Genomic DNA, 24,407 nt, shown 5'->3' on the forward strand with positions numbered 1-24,407 from the left:
TCCCCGGCTCCCTGTATATATCTGTCCGCCGACACTGCAATGGATTGGCGCATCCCGTTCACGTATGTACTACGCCGCCTTTCCGGGCGAGCCTTTCGCTTTCGGCATGACAAACTTGGGGTGAGTGAGATCGAGAGGGAGAGAGCGGGAGGTGAGAGTGAAATGCAGAGTGGGGGAAATGGAAAGCGTGGCCGGCGCACCTGGCTCAAATAACCGGGCAGCCCCGATATGCGAAACTGGAAGGGCTTCGCTCTTTAGGCGATGGCCGCCCCCGGTCAGCCAAGGTCCTTCGCGGAAGCACCCAGCACGGACCAGTCGGAAAGCCTTTGCGGGTCGACGTCACCGCGATCGCGCCCGTTTTCGGCCCTTTCGCTTTTTTCTTTTCGTTTCTTTATTCATTGTCTTCTTTTCGCACCGCGCTTCGCAACGACCCACGAATTCTTGAGCAGCTCTTCTCGAATTAAGAACGAAGAAAGAGAAAGGAGCAGCGAAATGGCAGTGGGAGAGAAGGAAAGAGACGAAGCTATATTATAACCCGCCGCTTCCGCGCAGACCACTCAGCTGTGAACGAAATATAGCCCCATTTTTTGTTTAAACCGCGACGGGTCCGTGTCCAGCGTTCGCGAGCCGACACACACTCCGGCAGCCGTCATGTGGGCTCAGCGGAGTGTTGGGGCGTTACTGTTACTGTGTGTCGCTTCCTCGACGTTCCCGGGATTCGTAAGGGGGGTGGCCAATGTGGAGACGACCTCAGCGACAACGTCGACGACGACATCTGCCCCGAAGTCAACCTTCAAAAGCCTGGGCGCCGACATCGAAGAAGTGGCCAAAGTGCTGGTCTCAAAGTTTCTACCCAGCGTGTCAGACGTGATCGCGAGCCCGGAGTTGAGCGTCGCCTGCTCGTCGAGCATCGTGAAGCTGCTGCTGGGACTAAAGAACAAGGATGCCTGGGCGATGAAGAGTAAGCGCCGCGACCACGTGCACGTTTCGTGGAAGAAGTAAACCTTCGCTTCTGCGATGCGGCGAAAACGGGAATCGCTTGGCTCCCCCGCTTTCGCCGCTGCGGAGCGGAAAAGCGCCTGTAATGCGCGCGCGTGTACCTGAGGAAACGCGGTTGATTGGTGGGGGTTAAGGCCCTCTGTACCTCTGGCCGTGCAGCATGCGTTGTGACAGAGAGTGATTATAAAAGGGAAACGCGGCTACCTTTGACGCATGTTCACTTTTTTTAAATTTCTACTATGCTGTCTTGGTCAATTAAGGCATCGAAGGGGGATAGTTGGAGCCTTATATCTATGCAAGGTGAAACATTAGAAAATACAGAGGTAACGGCAGCAGCAATCTTTATTGCGAACCGCGAACTCGCATAAAGAAGGAAGAAGAAAACGAAAGTTTCGTTTTTTGTTTTGTTTTTGCGCGAGCGCATTGTTTCATCATTCAGCGTACACATGCTGGCTCGCCTCAGGTAGCGAAGCAACAGTTAACAATACACTTGGCGCGGCATCTATCTTACCGGCGGGGGGCCCGTTGCAGCTCGAGCACAAGGCTGCGGGAGTGCGCTCACCTCCGGAGCAGTTGTTATTGCAACGTCCGGATATCACATGGCGCTTAAGGCATCCCTAGAGCTAGATAAAGGACGTGTAATCATGTGCGTGTAAAGCGTAGCTGTCAGAGTTCAATGATTATTGTTATTCGGTTTGCTGGTTACTTCACTCGCAGTTTTTATGGGATCACTTGCAATTCGCCCACTGAATTGACAGTCTGACTGATCACATGTTTGCTCGTATTGGGCAACCAGTCGCAAATACTGTTAGAATCGGTCGAATCGCTTATTATATTAGACTGCTTGACCAGGCTTACCTAAAGCCCTCAAGTGATGCGCACCGGAAAAAATAAAATTAACCATCAAAACAGCCGCTACGTGAGGGGAGCATTGTGTGCGTGCCTGCTTCGTTTGGATATGTCTTTTCGGCTGCGCCAGAGCGCAAGTATTATCGGCGAAAGTGAGTAACCACTTTCCAAGTGCGGTTTCTCTGCTCCGAAGAACCCAGCTAGACGACTCTGGACGAGGTGCTCCATATTTTATTGTCGTGTTCAAGAAGCCACTGCCGTCGGAAGTTGCTAGAATCCGTGCTGATGTCACTTTCTGCGTTTTTTGGTTTTAAAGGGGCGTCTTGCTACTGTAGCGACGGCCTGCCAAAAAATGTGCACGCTGTGGATTCAGGTTAGCGAACGGAGGTCGATATGAGTTTAGAATCCTTTTGTGTGAGTTAGCGGGTGTCTGGATTCGTCCGTGAGGTTTTGAAACGAGGCTTAACTAGTAGAACGCAAGGCGGCCCCCCGCGAAAGAACGTATACGTTCCCGATAAACAAACGTAACCAAAACGAAAATTCCAGCAGGTTTTTATGTTGTCGCCTTTGTCAGAAGTTTAGAGCCCAGGTTGGTCAGCTTCTAAGCCGCTAAGTGGGGCCTTTGTAGGATCCCAAGCATTTTCGAAGTCGCACTCCGTACATGTGCATGCCTAACGTACAAAGGCTGTAGAGTTAAACAGTTGGAAGGATCTGGTTTCGGAAATTGCAAAACAAAGCGAATAGGCAGGATGTGGAGCTGTAATGAATCTGGAATGCAGGGAATGCATAAGCAGCCACACGATTCGACCCAGAAGCAAACCACCCTGGGCTCTAAGCCTTTGACAAAAGGGTGTACCTTCTTGCTCCCCCCCCCCCCCCCCCCCCTTTTCCCATAAAAGAAAGAAGGCCGAGGAGTGAGACAGCACAAACTTAAAGCCGTGCACGTTTCGAAGGCTTTAATTGTGCAACCGACTTGGAATTTCCTGCAGGTGCTACCAGAGGTGCTATTTGGGCGCGGTAGTCAGTTACTGACACTCCAAGCGGCATTTAAGCATCCAGTCATGTCACTGTTGGCGAAGCTTTTAAAACCTGACACACACTGTTTAACGTCGCGAAGGCTGCGAATAGCTAATTTGGAGTTCCGGTCCGCCGGCGCCTTTCTTTGAAGAAAAGCTAAACCAGCTGCAGTTTTTTGAACATGCGTTGCACGTTTTCGAAGTTGCACTCCGTACATGCGCATGCCTAACCTACAAAGACTGCGGAGTTAAACAGTAGAAAGATCTGGTTTTGGGAATTTCAAAACGAAGCGTATAGGCCGGCGGGTTTTGCATTAGAACCGGAGTCCAGCGGTCAGAAAAACATACCAGCAGATTAACTTTTTTCATTTACACTCCACAAAGAATTAGCAAGGATAGACATGCCTTCATTAACAGGTGTCACACTATACATCGATATGAAAAACAAAAACTAAAAACAAATCGAATGCGGTCGTCACAGCTCTCTGCAAAGCAAACTGTTCATCAGAGTTGAGCGAAGCCATCAAATTAGATACTGTGACGCAGTTTGGCTAGTTGCATGGCCAAGTAGCCAACACTGCACCACTCGCTCTTTGAGATACTGGTTATTCGCTGATTGCCATTCGCATCAACCTTTGTTAAATAGGCGTTCTGTCCCGAGGAACAGTGTGTTATTCATGTCATGTGGAGGGGTGGAGGGGCGGGGGGAACGTACATGGATGCAAATTTTTCCTTCACGCGCCGACAGATAGCGTTTGGGTGCGTTCAACATTCCAGACAAAATGATAAGACGCAGTTAATAGCGAGCGACTGCGCTGAAGGGAGTCAAGGTGCAGTGAAACGGGAGGCCTCATTCTGTGATGGCTAAGGCTTGACGGGCAGATGCAACAAGTTAGAGAATTACAGTATGTGAAAGAGAAAGCGTCGAGTCCGCGAACGACACGGACTTGAAATCGGTGCTGTGTTATGAATGCTGCGCAATGTTCAGGTTCCTTCAAGTATGTGGGCTACTTATTTTCTGGATAATGTTTTAGGTTTCTTGTACTTTGTAGGCATGCAGTCACAGCACAGTCACACCCCCTCCATTCTCCTTACATGCGCATGCGGGTGTAGTTCATTCCACGCGACAAAATGAACATGCAGGTAAACAGTACAGGTATATCACACGTAGCATAAACTGAACTGGGTAGCCACCTGAATAACAAGCAGACTGAAATCATTGCAAAGGACGTATCTTCGTGCTTTAGAATCTAACGATATAATGCAGGGCGAAGCGAAAGGCATAACGGGGAGAAGAACAGCAGGATTACGCATCCCACTACAACACCGTCGATCATGTAGTTTTCATCCAAAGTACATTGTTGGGCGGGAATTTTCCTTAAACGTATTTGCGCGGCTACGTTTTGGAGATCCAAAAATTGCGAAACAACAGCGGCACACACGCGCCGTCTAGTAAGAGCGCTGGAATGCCTTTGTAGCGGTTGTTGATAATATACGAAAGGTTGCTATATTTAGCAATAAGTTTGATATATAACTTTTATCGTTTAGTCTAATACTAAAAATACATTTAGTATGACGCGAAAGCTGCGGCTAGAAGAAGAGCGTTGCGTATAGCTAAAGGCGATTTAGGGCAGGGTGCGATTCGTGTGGTGACGGCAATCGTGTTTGCCGCTATCTGGACGAGGAGTAACCAAGCTCGATTATTGCAGTTGTGTAGACTCATGAAAGAGTAGGAAGATTAAACAGGGCGTTTTATTGTCTTCCACGGGAGGAAAGGGGCACAGAGGATAAAAAGAGCTTGAAAAGAGACAGTGGTTGCGCCGGCACACGATCCGATAAAACGAATTGTATTTTGCGGCACGCCTCTCAGCGCCTGAGACGTGATCTTGGTTAAGCAAGGGTTTTATTACACTTTACACGTACTATGAGTAGATCTGGTGAAGAGGATTCTTTCTCGGGCGGTGGATATTGCCGGTGAAGAGCCTGCTTAGCCGCACCGATGGAAACAGCGACGGGGCTCACTATCGACCTGAAACACGCCGGACTAGCTGAGCCGGTGTTTAACAGCCACGTCAGGCCCTTAACCACGACGCATTTAACGTTGTCGGTCGTTGCATCAAGGAAGACGCTAGCGCTTGCGAAGGCTTCTACTTCCAGCCGCAGGCTATAACGCCGCCGATCCTCACTAGTGCAATTTAAAGGTGCTAAAAAGCGCCATTGCTTAACAAATATTTTCAAACACGCAAAAACTCTCGCTTTCGAGCTGAATATTTGTTCCGCGCTTTTTAACGAAACAGAGATGTGGATAAGCCAAATTTCATCGTGTAAAGTTGAAAAAAAAATGTTTATCTCGTCGTCGAGAGTAGAAGTAAGCATGAAGCATGAATAGACGGTTGTAGCCACACTAGAGTATTGGCAAGGTCCTTTGGTTGCTGAACGCGCCCCCATCTTCACCGCTTCTCTTCTTCGAAGTAGGCAACGTGCATGATCTCCCGGGATGCTATGATGCCTTGAGGAGTGTCCGCAATCAGCCGCGTTTCTCAGCTAGCCAACGCGCTCGACTTTGTTCGCTTTTGGTGCTTTACGAGTTGTCGCGTTCAGCTGCTTCTCTTTGCTGGGAAGCGCGCTCAGCTTCTCTCGCTGCAGTAGGGCTCGTTCGACCTTAAGCGGCCTTAGCAAAGATTCGCGACGTAGAGCAAACAGATGGAAGTTGACGAAGGCTTTGAACAAGTAGCGCGAGAGACTCTTAGAGTACGAAGCACGAGACGCTGCAGCAATGGCTGATTCGTCTAATTATAGCGGACTGCAATTGGCGATCCGGAGCAAATTTTCATACTCCGCAAAGCCGAAGAGCGTGTTTCAATAGGCGATTTGGATTCAGATCCTGAGTTCTGATTTCACCTCGGTGGTGTGGTCCCTAGATTCCCTGGACATTTTGTTCTTCGCGGGTTCCCAGAGCTGTTCAGGATCGCCGAGTGGAATACGCGATAAGGCACTGGGTAACAAATATCTGTGCTGTACCACTGGTTCGAACCCAGCTCGGCGGTATAGTACACTACAGTTTTTTTTTTTTTATGATGGATACCTTTCGGACGGAAATCTTCGGAATGTTTCGGACAACTCCTGCCTCACGTTCGCCGCCATTTGGGGCCTCAGGCTCAGCTTCAGGTTCGCCGCGGTTTCCGAACGACGTTTGCCTCACGGTTCATTTCACTCGGCAATTCAAACCAGCTCTCCGATTCCGCGAAGGAGCAAGATGTCTAGAGAATTTAGGGACCACACTGTTGCGGTCCAACCAGATTTCAGAACATGAATCCAAATCGACCATTCGAGGACGCTCTCAGTTTGCCGAGAATGAGAGGCGGAAGCATGTGATGTTTAAGATTCTGCCCTGAGTGCTGGCGTACATAACCCTACTGATATTGGTCAGGACGAAAAAAATATGCATGTGTTACCGTTAGCTTCTATTTCGCTGACCAGTGACGAATTTAGTTCAGTCAGAACTCGCATACGTTCCAGGTCTTTTGCGGCGCGTAAGCGCAGCTGCAGATTCCGATAACGTAAAATGCATATAACCGTAAAGGCATATAATCGTAAAAGCATATAACCGCAACAGTAGCTGCGACATCGGCTGTAGCAGTAGCATCACGCCGCTGTGCGCCATAGCTGCGTCAAACACGAAGCAGGATGCCATTTAGATGCCTGTTGCCTCGAAGCTCTACATACGGAGCAAACCTTCGTCATGTGACCAGGAATTCACGCTGACGCACAGATTTTTGCGCAGCTTAGAAAAACACGGAGCCTTCGACAAGTGACCTTATCAAGATACGCTGTACCTCACCCGCATACAGGCAGGAAAGCCCGGCAGTGAGAACGGAACCGAACACATACGTGCCTGTCTTACGGTCTCATGATGAGAAATAATGGCCGTTTCTGAGGCACGCTATAGTCCAGAGGAAAACACCTTGTACACTGTGAGGCACTGATTTTCGCTGTGCGTAATATGTAGTTACGAAAAATAATTTTTGTTCGCGTTAGCTAGCTATGCACCGTGGGCATCGCGGAACAAAAAAAAAAAAAGAGAACGGCTGTGACATCAATCAGCGCATGCCGATACGATACTTCAGCACAGAACCACGGAGCGCCTCCAAAACCGGAAGTAACTTTAAGTCAGCGGCGGTAAAACAGCGGCAAATGGTGGGGAGAGTGGTGCATGAGTTGGCAGTGGCAGCTTCGCCATGAATTCAAAGCCGGCCACGTTGGAGGTTGTGTGGATTTTAAAGCTGCTCCTGGTGCGTCGATACGTGTGCGGCATGCTGAAACAAAATTTCCCCTTATGTTTTCCTGAGCCGACAACTTTTTTTTCTGACGTCAGCTCATTGCTTACATCTTAACACTTGGGGAATGCCCCTAGATCATGATTTTATGTAGGGCGTACTTTGAACAGGCTTGTACGTCGTTTTTTTTTTTTTTTTGATCGAACGCAGAAGCACGCCGAATCTTTTCAGTCACAATTGCGAAGTTGGCAAGCCCATGAGCTGTGGATATTTTCCGATCAGGCGCTGCCTACAAGTGTATGGCGTACTCCCGTTGAAATTTGCGCCACTTTGTAGTGCCTTAACTTTTTCAGTGTATGAATGACACTTTATACGGGCCTTACAATCGAGTTTCCTGAGGGAGACAAAATGAATTTTCACGAATAATGAATTTCGGCGCCATTTCTCAGTACGCATGTAGGTTGCTGCTGTTGTTGAGGTATTAAGTCGCAAAAAAAAAAACAATCTCTTATGGCGCACAAGTTTGTGAAAGTGAAGGGGTGTGGCACACCTAAAAAACTCCGCGCCTGTCGCCTTTATGCGCTTTGATTGCGGCTAGGAACGCGTTGCGCAAAGTGGTGCGACAACGCCGCAGCATCTGCGTTCGAAGAGCTCTAGGATGCTTTTCTGTTAACGGACACCCGAGCGAGTTGTAACCGCCTTTTACAGTTCGTCTCCTACATCCCCATCGATTTGCACAGGCTGCTGCGCGATACCGAAAGCCAGTCTGATAACGGAAGACAGAGACGACTCTTCTGATAACGTTCCACTTAATCTCAAGTAGTTTTTTAGTGATCGCTTCGGCATTATCCAAGAAGCTGAGGTTCTGCGAACTTGCGGGCTGATTCCTTGTGTATAATAAAGGAAGTTAATTTTAACGAGAGGACAATGGAAATAAACCAAAACCTTGCCTTTTGGTTAACAAGCCACTGAGCTATTATTAAACTTCATAGGATTTACTGCGCAAATAACTCTACATGGCGGGGTGTTGCTTTGCTCATGGCCAGCAACAGAAGCGCTTGTGTACATGGCAGCATTTAACATTAATGGTGCTGTTTTTGCTCACAAATGCAGCGGAACAAACCAAGAGAGTTTTTTTTGCAGGAAACATGAATGCTGAAAAATGTAAACAACAAGTTGAAATCTCACGTATTTGAAGCGACAAATTCTAGAAACTATAGGATTACAATGCGCGAAGTGAATCACTTTTGTAATGCTCTTAACGCACAAGCTTGATGAGGATTAGTGGATGTATTCAGCGACTGCGGAAGATATGTAGAGAGGCAAGACTGATACCTGCTCTCCTTATTGTTGTCACCAGAAAACAGTGACAAAGCGCGAGGCCGGTATGCGAGGACTGCAACATTTTATCCCCAGCTGAGTGAGAAAAAGCAAAGTTCTAATTTAATGCAGCTTGTAACAGTGATAACGTACGTGCGTCATGCTGTGTGTCACATCCGCACTTTTTATTAAGCGGGGGCAAATAGAGAAGCAACAATAATTTGTCGTAGTCAGCAATCTGTTTTTAGAAGAGGAACCATTTTCATCAACGAACCAAACTTCTCGTTAGTCACAGGGGCGGCAGAATCGTCAGAAGAAATAAAAAAATAGCGCAGATTTACCGCTCACACATTTTGTCGTAGGCGAGAGAGACGAAGTAGCAGCGGCGTAGTAACCAAGTAGCAAGATACGAAATAACAAAGACAGTAACAACAACGACTTCACTCTGAATCGAGAGGTCCTGTTTAAAGGTGCGCCGCCATGGTGGATTGCCTACGGAATAGCCACGCAAGCTAAAATCGCGAGCGTACGTTAAGAGTCGGTTTGAAATAAAGTTTTGAGCGTGCTCATTACGAAGCACCAGCGTACGCTATCCCTGTGCTTATGTTCCAATACGCTGCACTAAAACTACCTGCCGCAGTTTTGCACGAGTAGAGGTAGCTGGCATTCTTCTAGAAAATGAAAGCTGGGGTATTCTAATCTGCGGAAATATTACCAGGGTATTTAAGGTAATCTGCCTACATTAAGAATTTAACCAACAAATTGCATGTATGGCAGGAAGCATCACAAATCGCTGCCTGTGTTTTTCAGTGTTCCTATCGAATGGGTTTCTGCCGAGTAATCTGTTCGAAGGTGGTCTGGTCAACCTCGGCTCCTACGAGCAGTGCCTTCGCACCAGCGTGGTCAACAGCCACGGCGAGAAGACCATAAGGGGCCAGTATTGTTCTTTGCACTTCAAGCCACCTGCCGAAGGGTTGAAGTCGCTTCTCGCCAAATTCAACGAGGTCGGAGAACTTATGGTAAGTGGTGTTTGCTCTCGGTTTGAATCGCGAAAGCCACCTTAGTGCGACCGTTTCAAACAACAGCATGTTACAGAACGAGCCAGAAGTTCTTTTTCTAAGTCATGTGCATCTTGGGTTTCTGTTTTAGCATATTATACTTGATAAATACACGAGGCGCACCATGCGAAGTCAAGAGAGTTAAACGGCCACATCCTCTCACTCGCAGTTTTTGTTGCTAAGTTTTTGCATCGTACTGCTGTTGTGTCATCTCAGCTGTTCACAGTAAAACCACTCCATGTCTTTCTTCTGCGGAGAAAGTGAAATATTGTGGATTCAAATGAAGACGATATATAGAAAGTTTTGAATACATGACAAATGCATTTTTTTCTTTTATATAGGTAATAACAAGCAACTCATGCATACTTGTTTGGTTTTGAGAATATATCTGCATTTTCCTTTTAAGAAGCATCGCTCGGTCAGACCGACGAAAGTCGGTGAAGGCGATGTACCGAAAGTTTTGAATATATGAGAAATGCATTTTTCTTTTATACAAGAAAGAACTAGCCATTCCATGCTTGTTTTGCTTTGAGAATATATCTGAATTTTCTCGTGAGGTAATAGACATGAGGGGCGATAAAGATAGGGCGATGAATTCCACTATGCGTTCTTGTGTGGAGCTGTTTGTATTCAAGAACACGGAGGACGATTTCACATGTTTTCCACCGACTTTCACATAATAGAATTCTATAACATTGGTTTTTATCGAGTGAACTTTTATGAGAGCTTGTATTCAAAGGAGTGGGGTTTAATAATGCGGAAGTCTTATTAAAAGGATATTAGTTTAAATACAACATATACTGCACGAAATTTTCTTAAATGACATTTCAACAAATAAGAGTTTAATTCATCAGAACTTCATTGTAGAGAACTGCTAAATGGGCGCCATAGAATGAAGTCCCGTAAATTGGAGTCTAGAACACTTTTATAGCTTTGAATGCGCATTTAGGCACATTTATTTTTTGGAGAAAACCGCCTTCGGTACACCTTTTCGTATCTTCCCCGCTCTCAATATGATTGGCAATATTTGTCACTATAGTAACATACAACTTAAGTCTGCATTGAAGCTGCACCCACATTCAGGACTGCCAAACAGGATTCCTACGCGACAGAGAAGTAGTACGTGTTGAAACTTTTTTCTACCTAAACAATAATCTAATCAAGAAAAAATTTTAAGCTGTATAATTTTAATCCTTACTTGTTTAATATAGCCAAGCACTAAAAAGCTGATTTTATTGTGTGTTGTCATTCGCCAGCGGAGTAATAGAGGACGCCGCGGACCATGACCCAGTGTTACCAACTGCTATTTTTTTTAACGCTGTATCCTACTACAGAATAGCAATTGGTTAATTTCGGCCTGTGTTTGCTTTTTTACCCGTCGTCTGCTTGGTTCATCTTCCTCATTCTGATTTAGGAGACGGCGGGGATCTATGGTCAATACTTAATAAGCGAGTGAACTTGACCAAAATTACCTACGATTTATTATGTTTACGCCAGTGGTGGCGAAATTGCCTTGAGTCTTCTGTATTTTGGGTTTTTATGAACAAATGAATTCACTGAAGTATGACAGAAACGCTCAATGTTATATGGCAAAATCATGAAAAAAAATTTGCGGGATGCGGGTGTGGGAAAAAAAAAACGCTTCTGCGTGGTCAGACAAACCAGTTCATTGAAAAGCCTGGTAGCATGAGGGAACATGCCTGTTCAATCACTGGAGCGAACAGGTATCCGCTGAGTACGTATCGTGGCGAAGCAAGGACCATGAATTTGGTTTGGTTTGGTTAATGGGGTTTAACGTCCCAAAGCGACTAAGGCTATGAGAGACGCCGTAGTGGAGGGCTCCGGAAATTTCGACCACCTGGGGTTCTTTAACGAGCACTGACATCGCACAGTACACGGGCCTCTAAAATTTCTCCTCCAAAGAAATTCAACCGCCGCGGACGGGATCGAACCCGCGACTTTCGGGTCAGCAGCCGAGCACCATAACCACTGAGCCGCCGCGGCGGCCATGAATTTACAGTTTATTCCACCAAGTAACGCTGCGATCATATTCATTACAGTCCCCAAAACAGAATTAAATTACCCCTGAAAGTCCGAACCATCGTATACAACGATGCATACGAAGTCACTCGACTGCGTCGGACGCAAGAAGAAAAAATTCTTTCTCCTATAGCTTTGTACAAATCTTGTGACTGTGGAGTTTTCCGCTTTTCCTATCTCGATATACTTAACGCACGGCTGCCCCGAGCATTATGCGTGCATCTTAAATGAAGAAATAGAAGCAATAACCAGCAACAGAAATAGACCGGAGGAGTTGGCAGTTTCTTGTCTCCCCGCAAATGCATGATAAATCGCTTTCACTGCGCAGGGACGCGAAAACCCACTGACGAGGACGACACGCGAGAAATTCGCAAGCACATATTTTCGCGCCGGGATCTGCACCCCGTCGACGTGCTCCGAAGAGGACCTCCAAGTGCTGAGCAGGAAAGGTACGTATACCGGACAGGCTTCTTGTATTAGCCGCATGACTGCGCGCCAGAATGCTCAGACGAGGCGTTGACGTCGTTGAAAGTTTTGTGTTGAAATAACTCGGTGATAACGTGAAGCATTGGGACATTGGGACAGTCGTCATCAGCTCAGGATATCTGGACAAGCGCTTATAGTTTGTAAGGCCGCCAACACGTGCTACATGTCGCTGAGCATCAAGATTAAACCCGGGATTTACTGTTGGAATTTCGCATATAAGTTATTGCTTTCTTGTTTTGGGGAAAACAACCCTTACTAATATAAATCGCTTACACATAGTAAAAAAAAATCCGTTCTTCTTATAGCAGGGGTCGACCCTCAAGCCCACACAGATAAATATTTTATCTACAGTTGGACCTCGTTATATGAAGGGGCCTGGCGATTACTTCGTTATAGCCCGTGTTGGCCAAGCTTCCAAAGGGAATCATCATTCCTTTGTTATATCCATTATTTCGTTATGAACCGTTGCGTTATGACGAGGTTCGGCTGTAGTTGAATTCAGCAAGTGTACATGATCTATATTTACATACGTTGCCGAAAGACATAAACAACTTCGTAATAGTCAGCAAGAACTAAAATTTATAGCAGGCCAACATGTGCACGTGACACGCGTATCCCAGAACTTTACAACTGTTCAAAATTGTTCTGTACGAGCGCAGGAAGTATTTTTTGGGTTCTGGAGCCCTTAGGGAGATTAGCCATCATTACCAACATATTCGCGTACCATTTCTTGGGATGCTTTAGTTTTCTCTTAATTAACATAGGAGATTTTCCCCTTTCAGTTGCGGGGTGTTCGCCATTGGCGGCCGACAGACGGCAGCAGTTTCTGATGTCCAGGAAAGCTGAGCATGCAGTTTTCACCTCTGGAGAAAAGGACAAGACCTCGTTGTGAAATGAACGTACTCAAAAAAAGTTCTTCCAGTAGTCCGAGGTATAAACAGACAAAAAATTGGCGGGGGCTTAGCTTTGGTTAAGCCTGGTAGGTTGCGAAAGCGCGCAGCGCCTCCAACTGAAGGAACGCAGTGCGCCGCGTCTACAGGTCACGCGTGGCTACCGGCTTTTTGATAAAAGGAAATGGCGCAGTAATTCTCTGTCATCTCGGTGGACACCGCAACCATACCGTAAAGGAAGGGAGGAACGCCACAACCCGTTCGGCGCGATGCCTTGTTGTTGCGACTGAAAGAAAGAGAACTTGTAGAACACCGCCGGGCTCGCCGTTCTGCGGCATAGGCGCGTTGCTTAGCCAACCGCTCTTGCCTTTCTTCATCTGTCTCCTTGGCACGGTGCCGGCGTTTTCGCGCAGCACGTCGCTCCAGCGACGCCTTGTACAACTCCTCAGACATGACTAAGCGGAGCGCGCCTGTGGAGCCCCGTTTATCTCCTAGCGAGCGCCCTCAAGCGGCGGGCCGAGGAGGCCGTCACGTGGTAGCCGCCGCGCCGAGCGAAGGAACGACTACGGTCGAATAGACGAGTTGGGGCCCCTGCTCTCCTCTGGTCGTGACGTCACGCTGTCACGTGAGCGAAGGAACGACCTCCATCGACTGCAGAAAAGTGCTAGCAGTATTGCTTTCGCAATAAAAAGAAACGAACGCCGCTAGTCACAAGATTGCCGCTGGGAAAGGTGCGACGCACATTGTGCGAAACTACTGCGCTATACAGTCGCGCTCATTCTGAACTGCAACGTGACGACGACAGGCGAGACCAGCGCTGATTTTCTTGGTGATGGGTCGCCTAGCACAAGCGAGAACACCGAAGAGCCCCATATGCCTCAATTTTCAGCGGTACTAACCTCTCGCAGGAGCTGCGGGGCGCATGCTGCCCGTCAGTTTTGGACGGACTGCAATTCTTGCGTTACAGCTCACGTAGAGCACGTCCGTACCCGTCTTGTCTTCGTCTTTTTCGGATTCACAGCCATACAAGTGTTCCCATTCACCACATTCTTCGTTATTTTTCTTGAACATGCGAGGACAGTACTAATTAACTGCACGACCACCATTTTTATTACAACGGTGGCACGTTTTGTATGGCGTAACCAAGCCCTCATGCGCTTTTGAAAAGTTTACCAGGGCAGCCTCACAAGGCGACTTTTTCTTTTTGACGTTTTCTCTTATTTACTTGGCTCCTTTTTGTTGTCCTCAGTGCTCGGCCAGTACGGGTTCGACTCTACAGTCAGTAGCTGCCGTACGGACAGTCCGAAGAAAATTACAAAGCTCCAGGCAGCATCAATGTAAGCATTGCCCATCTTTACTCATTGTTATTGGTCTCTCTGCTGCAACCGCTACCACTTCCCGACTGCGAGTAGCGCAACGTCTTTGCCGCAGGTCAAGATGAAGAAAAAGCTGTAGAAAAATCTCCGGGCACTTCTCCATAGTTTCGCTGTATACCTCATATTTTCATTAGATGCAATCTGGCGCAGGCAGCAAGTCGACTTGATGTGATTTCCACGTTTCGATATCGGTATTTAGCAGAAACAAAGCAGGATCGGCATACTCAGCGGTTTTGCGTGCTGTGAAATGAGCTGTGAAATGAAATCCTAGCCTGTCGTCGCAGCCCTCGTATGAGATGAAAAACAATAGCCGGCCTGCTCATTTTTACTGAGTGGAAAGTTTCTTGGACGCCGAAGTGGAATGTAGCACGCCTTCAGGATGACAATCCGGCCTTTGCTGACAGCGTGAAAGCTCAGGAAAACTAACTACCCTGAATCTGCTAAACTAAACATTCTTTCCTGATTTCCTGAGTCGGTCTTACTATGTATAAGCATATATATATATATATATATATATATATATATATATATATATATATATATGTGACAGAAGCCAACAGCCACAGAAACCAAGGGGCACAGGGGATTTTTTAATTTTTATTTATTTATTTTGTGGTGTTGATCAATTTAGAATATCACTGAATATGTTATCGCTTAAAGCTAATTGATTAGAAAAGCAGAAGAAAAAACAACCACATGCCGCCGGTGGGATCCGAACCCACGCCCTCCGAATTACGCGTCCGGTGCTCTACCTCTGAGCTACGGCGACGGCTGTCAAATCTTCTACTTTCGGGGGTATTTATATTTACAAGTAACCTAACCTTGAGAGTGTTCATCAGCGCCACCCACGTTCATAAGCGGCGGACGTAGAACGTCATCGAACGGAGAGGGTGGAAGCTGCGTGAGAACCCTCTTATGCTTCCTATGGCGTCAAGGCTGCCAGAACCATATATATATATATATATATATATATATATATATATATATATGAGCCCAAGGTGGGAAGCTCCGCCGACTGCCGAGTCCGTTGTTCCGAGCAGCGGCGCATCATGCAGCCCCATCGAAACAAGACTAGGGCCGTAACTTGGGCTCCTAGGTGTTACTGCTGGCACACTGCCAGCAAGGTGCGACACAGTGTGGACAAAAGAAGCAAAAAATGCCCTGTTTTTGCTCATCTCTTCCCGGATAAACTTGGTTAGATCGAGTTTGTTGTTCAAGTTTGTTTCGTTATATCGGGTTGATGAGAGTGTTGAACGACATGGGTGCATGCCGGGGAACCAAAATTTGTTCGTTAGATCAGGAACTTCGTAAAATCAGGTTTTGTTAGATCGAGTTCCAGCTGTATAAAACAATTGGCGGAGAACAAATTTTACACCAACGACTGTCTGTAATTACATGGCGTTGGCTTCTGCCTGCCTTTATTTACCTCCCCTCCATCATCGTCCTCATCTCTATCTGTTCTGCGCTCGTCATTAGCGTAAACCCGGCGAAGCGCAGTTCACGCAGCTATCTCGGCAAAAAAAGCTAAACAAAACAACAACGTATCACGTTTGCCTGCGTGCTGGCGCACTGAAGTGTTTGACTTTCCTACGGCACACGGCTTTGTTGTTGCCAGATTACTTGCATCACGTGGTTTTGCAATCCGGTGTAAAGCTGCGCCGGTACAGATCAGATGTTGCGCAGCCTGGTAAGTTGGTACAGAAGAACTGCAGATTGGGCTAGTTGGTGTAGATTCATGATGATGGTTCAACAGCGCACACACACACAGACCAAGAAGGAGACAAGACACACACACACCAGCGCTGAACTTACAACTGTTGGTACAGACTGGCTGAGAACAGGTTGAGCGGCCAATCGGATCACTCAACTTTCAATATGAAAAGTACTGCACTTGAAGCACGATTTGGCGCCATCAGCGGAAAGTTCGTGGGCATTCTGTTAAATCAAAAACGCAATAATTGCTCGCACTTACAAAAAAAAAAGTCTTCCAGAAAAATGCGGAAATGTTTAATGGTATGGCGTTCGAAGAACCAGCACTTGGTTCTTAAAGCTTGGCTCCAATACATTCATACCCTTTGAAGGACTACCACTAACGCAGTATCGTGAGACTGTTGTTTTGTAACGCTCGTGAATAATCTTCGCAGTCGTGGCGTCGTTTTTCGCACTCGTTACCTCAGTAGTAATATTGCTATGGGTAATAGAAAAAAAAATGTCTCAGTGCTAAACAAGTTTTTTTCTTCTTCGTAGTCAAATTTCGATCAGATAAATATTGACAGACTCGTGGTGAAGGTCTTGTCAAGTGTGACACTGGTATGCCAGATGGTACACGCGGCCGTTTTATTAAAAAGGAACGCCTTTGACATTGTACTAAAAACATTATCTCGGGCAGAAAAAATGCACCATAATCCTAGTTTTACTTTATTTCACGTCTTGCCTTTCCTCGTGCTGATTCCAGGGCAGTTCTGGGAACGGTGGTTCTCACGGTGGTTGTGGCTACGCTCACCGAGTGGGTCTTGCAAGCACGGGCTGCTGGCGCCGTCAAGCGAAAGGGTAAGAGATGCACGCTAAAGTCATGGCGGGGATAGCTTCGCAAGAAGCGGAATCTGCGGCATCTTTTCTGTAGTCACAAAATGTGATTGAATAGATCTATAAGACCAAGTATGGAGGAAGGAAAGGTTGTCAGGCTCTCTCTATCCGAGCTATACATGGCAAAAAGTGTGTCGGAAGTCACGTATTTTCGCAAAGACCACTGGGATTTTTTACATCATTGCGCATCACCGTCTGCACCACCGGTGCGACTGTCAGCTGCCTACGGCCTGGCACCACACAAGATCGTCTGGTCGCCTTGTCTACGCGCCGCGGCGCATGCTCAAGAGCGCTTGGACAACGAGCCAGCTGATATGGCAGAACTCTCACTTCCGGCCTCAAACAATGTGACGTGATGACCTCTCCTAAATTATTTCCTTCCTCCATGAAACCAAGTGACCGCGCAGGTCACGTAGTGCTGTTAATTTTTGTGTTGCTGTTCTGGTTTTGTTCACTAGAGTTTATTCTGGCGGTCATCTTGTGCGAGGAGGCTTAAGGTGCTGTTTAAAAGTCATTCGGTCGTATAACTAGCATAAAAGTAATGATTAGAAAGGGTCAAGTTGCACGCTTAAACAAACTTTTGTAATCTTCACGTTTCTGTTTGGTTTGGTTTAAATGGTATTAACGTCCCGAAGCGACACATAGCCTATGAGGGACGCCGTAGTGGAGGGCTCCGAATAATTTCGGCCACCTGGGTATCTTTAACATCCACTGCCATCGCACAGTTCACGGCCCTCAAACATGTCGCCTCCATCAGAACGTGACCGCCCCGGCCGGGATCAAACCCGCGTCTTTCGTGTCAGCAGCCGAGTGCCATAACCACTGAGCCACCGCGGCGGCTGCGTCTTTGTTTATGAATGTGCTCTTCGTCGAAACGAAATGGTAGGTATCCGAGGAACCTGACCATAGATGTTCATGTACAAACAAACGCAACAAAATTCCGAACATTTTGTTTGCAATTGAATGTAATTGCTACCAGTTAATCAGCGTTTTTGTAGCACGAATCAGATCGCACTACGCCTTCCTTCTTGTAATCAGAAATGGCTTTTTAAGCTCCGTAAGAGTGACGTCTTGTTTCGTTTGCTTTTCACATTCCTCAATATGCAGCCGTCGCTGGCGATAGCTTGAGGCTTTTAGACAGGCCGTGCACACTTGAAGGGCAAAAGCGTTGCGAGCGCGTGCAAGTCTTGCGACACACGTACGTGCGTATATGTGTTAAGCGCCAAAATTTTTTTTCTCCCTGGTCATGGAGTAACAGGCGGCCTTAGCAATGAACGTAAGTACCCGCCTGAGGCAGAGAAAATATCCAAACAAACAGACGTAAACATAAACGATTGGAATTCTGTCGACGTCCACAGATCGCCGCTAGCGCCACATTCGATATAATCGAGTCGGCGAGCGAGCGCGGCTCTTCACGACTATTTAGCTGGTAAGGCTCGCCTCGAAATTGCGCAGTCGCCTGCGCGGCATGCCGCCAAGTGATGCGCCGGCATACGTGTGTCTTTTGACCCGCTGCCCGAGTCAGTGGTCGTTGCGACAGCTTTATACGCCAGTGTTCGCACACAGTAACAGTGCCTGTAATAGAAACGCATCTTGTATCATTCTAAGCGCGGGAATCACCAGCAGACGTGGACTGCTGTAAAAGGCGCTCGGAAAACGACCCCGCTAGGTAACGACTGTGGACACTTCCACAGAAATTTCCAAGGGATATCCGTGTGCAAGGATGAAATCAGCCTTGGATTGTGCATTTTTTTTAACTGATTGCTTTTTTTTTTTCAGTGAACGCGTTGGTCTCGGGAATCCCCGGCTGAGTGTTAAAGTCATGATTGTAGTTTTGTCACGCAGCTGACAGAACGGAAGCAGTAGGGGAATTGAGAAACGAAATATAAAAGCCCGCCCACATACAAATGGACAACGGCCTTGGCGTGAGCTTGCAGCCCCCGTACCTTGCTGTCCCACTCAATTTTTCCTACTTCTTTTTTCTTTGATGGGTGAAAATATTGCCAGAAACGTAAATACTTCCTTTTATCTCTCGTCAAGGCTGAGTATTTCTTCTGTTGTTGGTAGACAAGAGTTTTAATATAGTTAAACCCAGCAGACGTGCGAAAGCATGTGTTTAGCCTGGTTGGCTCATTGTTTTGCTTTGCTGGGTCGTCGGCACGTCTGGTGATGATATTAGTCCTTTAGTATTATTAGTTAATAATAGACGACGATGAGCAGTGCACAGCGCGAGAGTGTGTTGTAGTTTAACACGAGGGGTGATCAGCTGCGGTGATAGCATAGTGCTATCGGGCAGGGGCCAGCAAAGCTGATATATTCACGCCATCGCGGGTTTGAATCCCAGTCGCGGCAATATTTATTTTATTTATTTATTTATGGTTTGACCAAGGTCACACTCAGGGTCAAGCTTCGCACAAACTCGATGAGCCAGTTCGACCTCGTGAAGAGATGCTTTCGAATAAAATTGAGTTTAGAGGCTGGGAAACCGTTGCCTGGGTGAGGGGAGGCTTTTTGCAGCGCAGCTTTTTGCAGCGTTGTAGGAAGATCACGTAACTACCCTGAGTGCTCCTCACGTGCACCCGGTTGCTGCGTTTGCTTCTTTGCGGCTTAGAGGGGAGGCCGCGCGGGGGGCCCTCACAGTGCACCGCAGGAAAATGCAACCACTGCGTCGAGACAGAGCTGCGTAGGCCTAGCGTTCCAAAATAGGAATATGGCTCATTTCACAGCATTCATTTCAGAAACCACATGGTCGTGTTCGTAACTCTTAAGACCATTCCTCACAAAATAAAATAAAAGACATGCTTAAAATCTTGGAAAGCAATCTTGATTGTATAGAAAAAGTGATAGAGGTTATCTGCGCAATTTCATACTTTAATTGGCATCAGAAATAGCAGGAAAACTTCTGTATTCAATCGCTGAAATCATCCACATTAGCTGCACTATAATAACGCATCTACGGATATCGTAATCATCGCGTGAATAATTTTTTCAGTATTTTTTTTTCCACTGAGAGTGTGCACCAATTTTTTTTGTTGTTGTAATAGAAGTTGATGAAGTAACAATTTCAGGAAGTTGATCAGTCACTTCTACAAAAAAGACGATTATACCTCAGACTTTGCCTAATTGTTTTGCACATATCTCCCGTTTTAATTTCGCTTCGAGGCCGCAGCGGTAAACAATTTAGCCGCCTTTTCATCTCGCATGGGCCAACTGTGGTGGAAAAAGCTTCTTCGCGTTTGTTCACCCACGTTCGGACTTTTTGAGAGCCCTTTGGTTTCTAATTTGTACGGCGCATGAGTTCACCGTTGACACAGACAGCCGACAACCATGTCACTACTTTCCAACTTCAGGCGGGCTGGTGATCTAGTTCAGTTCATGAACAATGTTTGATGGGGCTTTCTTTTACATCCAGCGCTCTAATGGATGATATACGCCTGCTTTGGTTGTGGAAATAGTTATATTTTTGTGTCGCTGAGGTTGACCACAGCTGCACCCATGCAAGCCAAATCTGGCAGAGCATAAGCTTGCAGCGTCGTTTGAGAAAGGGTATATGGCCAGCCATGATGGAGGTCTGTTCGAAAATAAACAAGAGAGCTCACAGCAATGAGAAGAGCTATAATTTAAAAAATTTATTTGCCAAGCAACATTGACAAACTCGTGGTATGAGCGAGTGCGATATCTGTGAGGTTCACTAAAAAATATAAGCCGACGGCTACTCTAAATTCAAGCTATGTATAGACAAAACTCCTGGTATACCCATGCAGTGCCCACATTTTCATAAGGACGCTTCTCTTCACCAGGGCATGGCACTGAAATGTTGGTACGACCACCGTTGCTAGCTCTAGCTTGTATACATTTTCAAATAGACGCCCATGGTTCTCGTTGGTGTAGCATATATATTTCCCATAGAAGCTACGTCATTCAGCCGGAAGAAATTCTCTTAAAACACAGGCGTTTTTCCGTAGCTGGAGCAGTATTATCGGCGGTCGCTTAGCCCATGCATGGGTCTGTTTTTAACATTAACTATTTCTTTATTTGAGATAGAATAATAATAGTAACTCTCCCTCCATTGGAAGTACATGAGGAGCCTTAAATGGGGTGTTTCAAAGCATCAAAAGAAATAGCAATAGCTTCGAAAAATACCATTATTTAGAACGTTTTTTTTTTTTTACTTTGTGCGGAAGCTGCGCTAAACTCCAGAGTCGTGCATGGCTGTAGTAGCTCCGGCGTGCTGATCTATGGACTGCGGCTGCGCCAATTTCGGCGCTGTGACAACGACAGGTGCATGAGAGACGCCGTGCTCGAGATTCCGAGCGTCACGCTGCAGACGCATCGATGGCAACGCGCTTCCGTGAGCGCCAAGCAAAAGCTTACGTCTCCACTGAGTTGTCCTTGCAGAAATTAAACCTTAGGCGTCTTATATGACCAGCCGTGGTGGCTCAGTGGTTAGAGCGCTCGGCTACTGAGCCAGAGTGCCCTGGTTCGAACCACGCCGCGGCGGCCGCGTTTTCGATGGAGGCGAAAGGCAAAAAGGCGCCTGTGTGCTCCTCAATGTCAGCGCGCGTTAAAGATCCCAAGGCGGTCGAAATTATTCCGCAGCTCCACTACTGCACCTCTTTCTCTCTTTCTTCTTTGACTCCCACCTCCCTCCCTTCACTCACGGTGCGGTTCGAGTGTCCACCGAGATGTGAGACAATTACTGCGACATTTCTTTTCCTGAAAAAAAAAAAACAATTTTCAATTTTCATGTGATGGTCAACTGTTACCTCATTGCAACTTTGCGCGTAGCGTGTGCAGCGCTTCAAAAAAAAAAATTGGGTCATTTTAAATTTTTTTTTATATATACTCGAAAATATAGCAAAAACTTAAGTTGAAGAGCTCTTTACGGCCGCCAAATGCAATACTCCAGCTTGATTGCCACGTAATATCCGACTTAATTGGAAACTTTAAGTTGCGAGAAAAGCTCTTTGTGCAGCTAGTTTCTCTTCTTTCTATTTCTTCCACCAGACGGCACGGCGCTGGTCACTCTCCTCTACTTCTCCGCCTTGAGCAACACGCGATACCTGTTGCGCACCGAGAACACCGAGAAGAACCGGCCGCTGCTCTTCCTCGGCGGCTTCAAGGTGGTCCTCATCCTCTGGGTGATCTACGGGCACTCCTACATAATGGTGCAGCTTGAATTCGCCCGTAAGTAAAGCGCAGATCTCCGTGTACGCTATACGTGCGATGGGCTGGCAATGCTGTTCTCGTGATTCACATGTATTAGCTCATTTTCCTCGTCTGTCGCTTCACCGTATTTGTCCTGGTATTGCGGGATTGTCTCCTTGCACCAGCAGATAGGCATCCCTGCAACCGCATGCCCTCTTATTGGAAATTGGAAGGCTGTGCGCTAAAAAGTCGTTCACAGGAAAAAGGACATAGACGACAGATTCCCTTCCCTGTTGTCTGTGTCCTTTTTCTTATGAACGTCTTTTTAGCGCACAGCCTTCAAACATGAATATGTACCAACTAGCCCGTCAAAAAGCCTTACTTATTGGAAACAGTTTTTCGCACAGCAAAAAAAACAAACAAACAAAGATACAAACGGCAAGAAATTAGCAACGTTGAGTGCAGAAACTATGAATATATCGAGCACATTTAACAATGAGGAACAAGCATCAGTTGCATTCAATTTCTTATGCGCGAATAAGGTCAGTAACAGTTGGAATGCGCTCATTACCATACCGGTTAAGTTGCATTTTCAACACTAAGTCACAGATATTATGCAGACACGGCATAAGACAGCCGCACGGACTGCTCTTGGCCTTCCACTGTGCAAATATGTCGTTCGCCTGCTTTGACCCTTTCGCCCTCACTCACGTACGCTGTCAATTTCTTCTCGTTGATCTCCTACAGAGGACCTGTTCGAAATAGGCACCGTTTTCAAGAAGGTCGCTTCACAAATCATCCCCAACGGTTTCCTCAGCGTGTCCACATTTCTGTATCTCAGGTGAGAACTGAAAGGCAAAATAAGCTAGTGCGACGTGAGGAAAAAATTCGAGGCGAGACACTGCCACGAAAGTCAGCGAACCATCGTGTTTCTTGTTTTCAAAATTTTCAAGCTTGGCGGTTCGTCACACGTATCTCGTTGGCACGCTGTCGAGCACTGTTGTCCAGAACGCGTCAAATTTTTTCGCCGTGGTTACTTCAGAATGTTAGACAGCGAGCTCCCGTGGACACCTCCTAATGCTCGAAAAAGGCCTTATTTTATTCGTCACTTAATTTTATCGCTTACCCAGGAAGAGCCGTCACGGAGAACACTCGCGTTAGACACAACTCACAGCGGCCGTCTGCCGAAATTCAGAAGCGCCGGACACAGAAGAAAAAGCTCATTAGAACTTTTTGTTCTTTGTCCTGTGCCTTTCGTTCAAACGAAATAAAGACAGATTGACTGATTGAAATATACACTGAAGTCACGCAGAAATACGAGTGAGGTCATTACTGTTGAATGATGCTGCTGGGCGCAGCTGTACGTACCGTGTTTAAAAGCAGGCTTCAGAAGTTTCAGGTTTCAGAATTCGGAAACAATGTACTGTAGAAGAATGCCTAGTCGATATGAATCTATACTGCACAAAAAGCAGCACGCGAAAGAGGACGAAGGAAATCAGCGACAGCGCTGTGTGTGTCGCTCCTTTTTTTCGTCCCATTTGATACGCTGATTTTTCTTCATTATGAATTCAGAAGCACTATGAAAAAGGCTGAAGTCATGCAAAATTACTAGTGAGGTGATTGCTGCCAAATGCTACTGCTGGGCGCAGCTGTACGTACCGTGTTTTAAGGCAGGTTTCAGAAGTTTCAGGTTCTAGGTTGCAGAAGTGCCATGAAAAATGGTGAAGTGAGACAAAATCGCGTTTTGTAAATGTTCGTTTTTTTTCCCTCTCTTCAGTGGTTTCGCTCTGACATTTTCCCTGCTTGGCTTCCGGCAAGGGTTGTACAAGCAAAACCTTCTCATCGTTTTCATTATCGGCTGCTGCAAACGTTATATCCGGTACGTACGACAATATTTTCGCATTAATTTAATGCAAGTTAAGTTTAATACAGTTAGCCGATTTGGAGTGACTAGAGTTACGTCAGTAGGTAGCAGCCAGTAACTGGGCGTTCACTGAAATGATGCTTATTTCTTTCCCTTGGTATATGAAGCGAATAGGCAGGCTTTCACCGGCGGATATATGTTTTACTCTTTGCTTTGCTTTCCATATAGTGGCAGAATGGAAAGGAAGCAAGGTGTTACATGGTAACCCAAATGAGCTTAATTTAATATCGGAGGCTCTCAAACACTTCACTGACCTTCCTTTTTTCATCCTGATAAAAATATACAAGGATGTACCCATGCTGCCATTAAGTTCGTATCTGTAGCAAAGTGCTGTCGATTTCTGTTCTATAAACGCAGTATTTCGCTTGTGTAAATCAGGTTTTTGTAAAGCACTCCGCAAGAAACGCTCCACGTCCTTTGATTAGGTGCACTGTGCGA

General features: G+C 46.5%; 1 protein-coding gene across 1 annotated transcript in view; it reads left to right on the forward strand.

Annotated features, from left to right (window-relative positions):
* The first annotated feature begins 651 nt into the window (after positions 1–651).
* LOC149353344 (nose resistant to fluoxetine protein 6-like) overlaps positions 652–24,407 on the forward strand; it is a 30,981-nt gene continuing 7,225 nt past the window's right edge. Inside the window, exons 1-8 of the mRNA XM_089577328.1 lie at positions 652–961; positions 9,272–9,480; positions 11,888–12,008; positions 14,185–14,272; positions 16,767–16,861; positions 21,905–22,084; positions 22,793–22,886; positions 23,823–23,924. Coding sequence (XP_089433454.1) covers positions 652–961; positions 9,272–9,480; positions 11,888–12,008; positions 14,185–14,272; positions 16,767–16,861; positions 21,905–22,084; positions 22,793–22,886; positions 23,823–23,924 — 1,199 coding nt within the window. The remainder of the gene's footprint in view (positions 962–9,271; positions 9,481–11,887; positions 12,009–14,184; positions 14,273–16,766; positions 16,862–21,904; positions 22,085–22,792; positions 22,887–23,822; positions 23,925–24,407) is intronic.

The sequence above is a fragment of the Amblyomma mixtum genome, chromosome 3, assembly GCF_055824585.1.
Source record: "Amblyomma mixtum isolate Tamu chromosome 3, ASM5582458v1, whole genome shotgun sequence".
Classification (NCBI taxonomy): Eukaryota; Metazoa; Arthropoda; class Arachnida; order Ixodida; family Ixodidae; genus Amblyomma; species Amblyomma mixtum.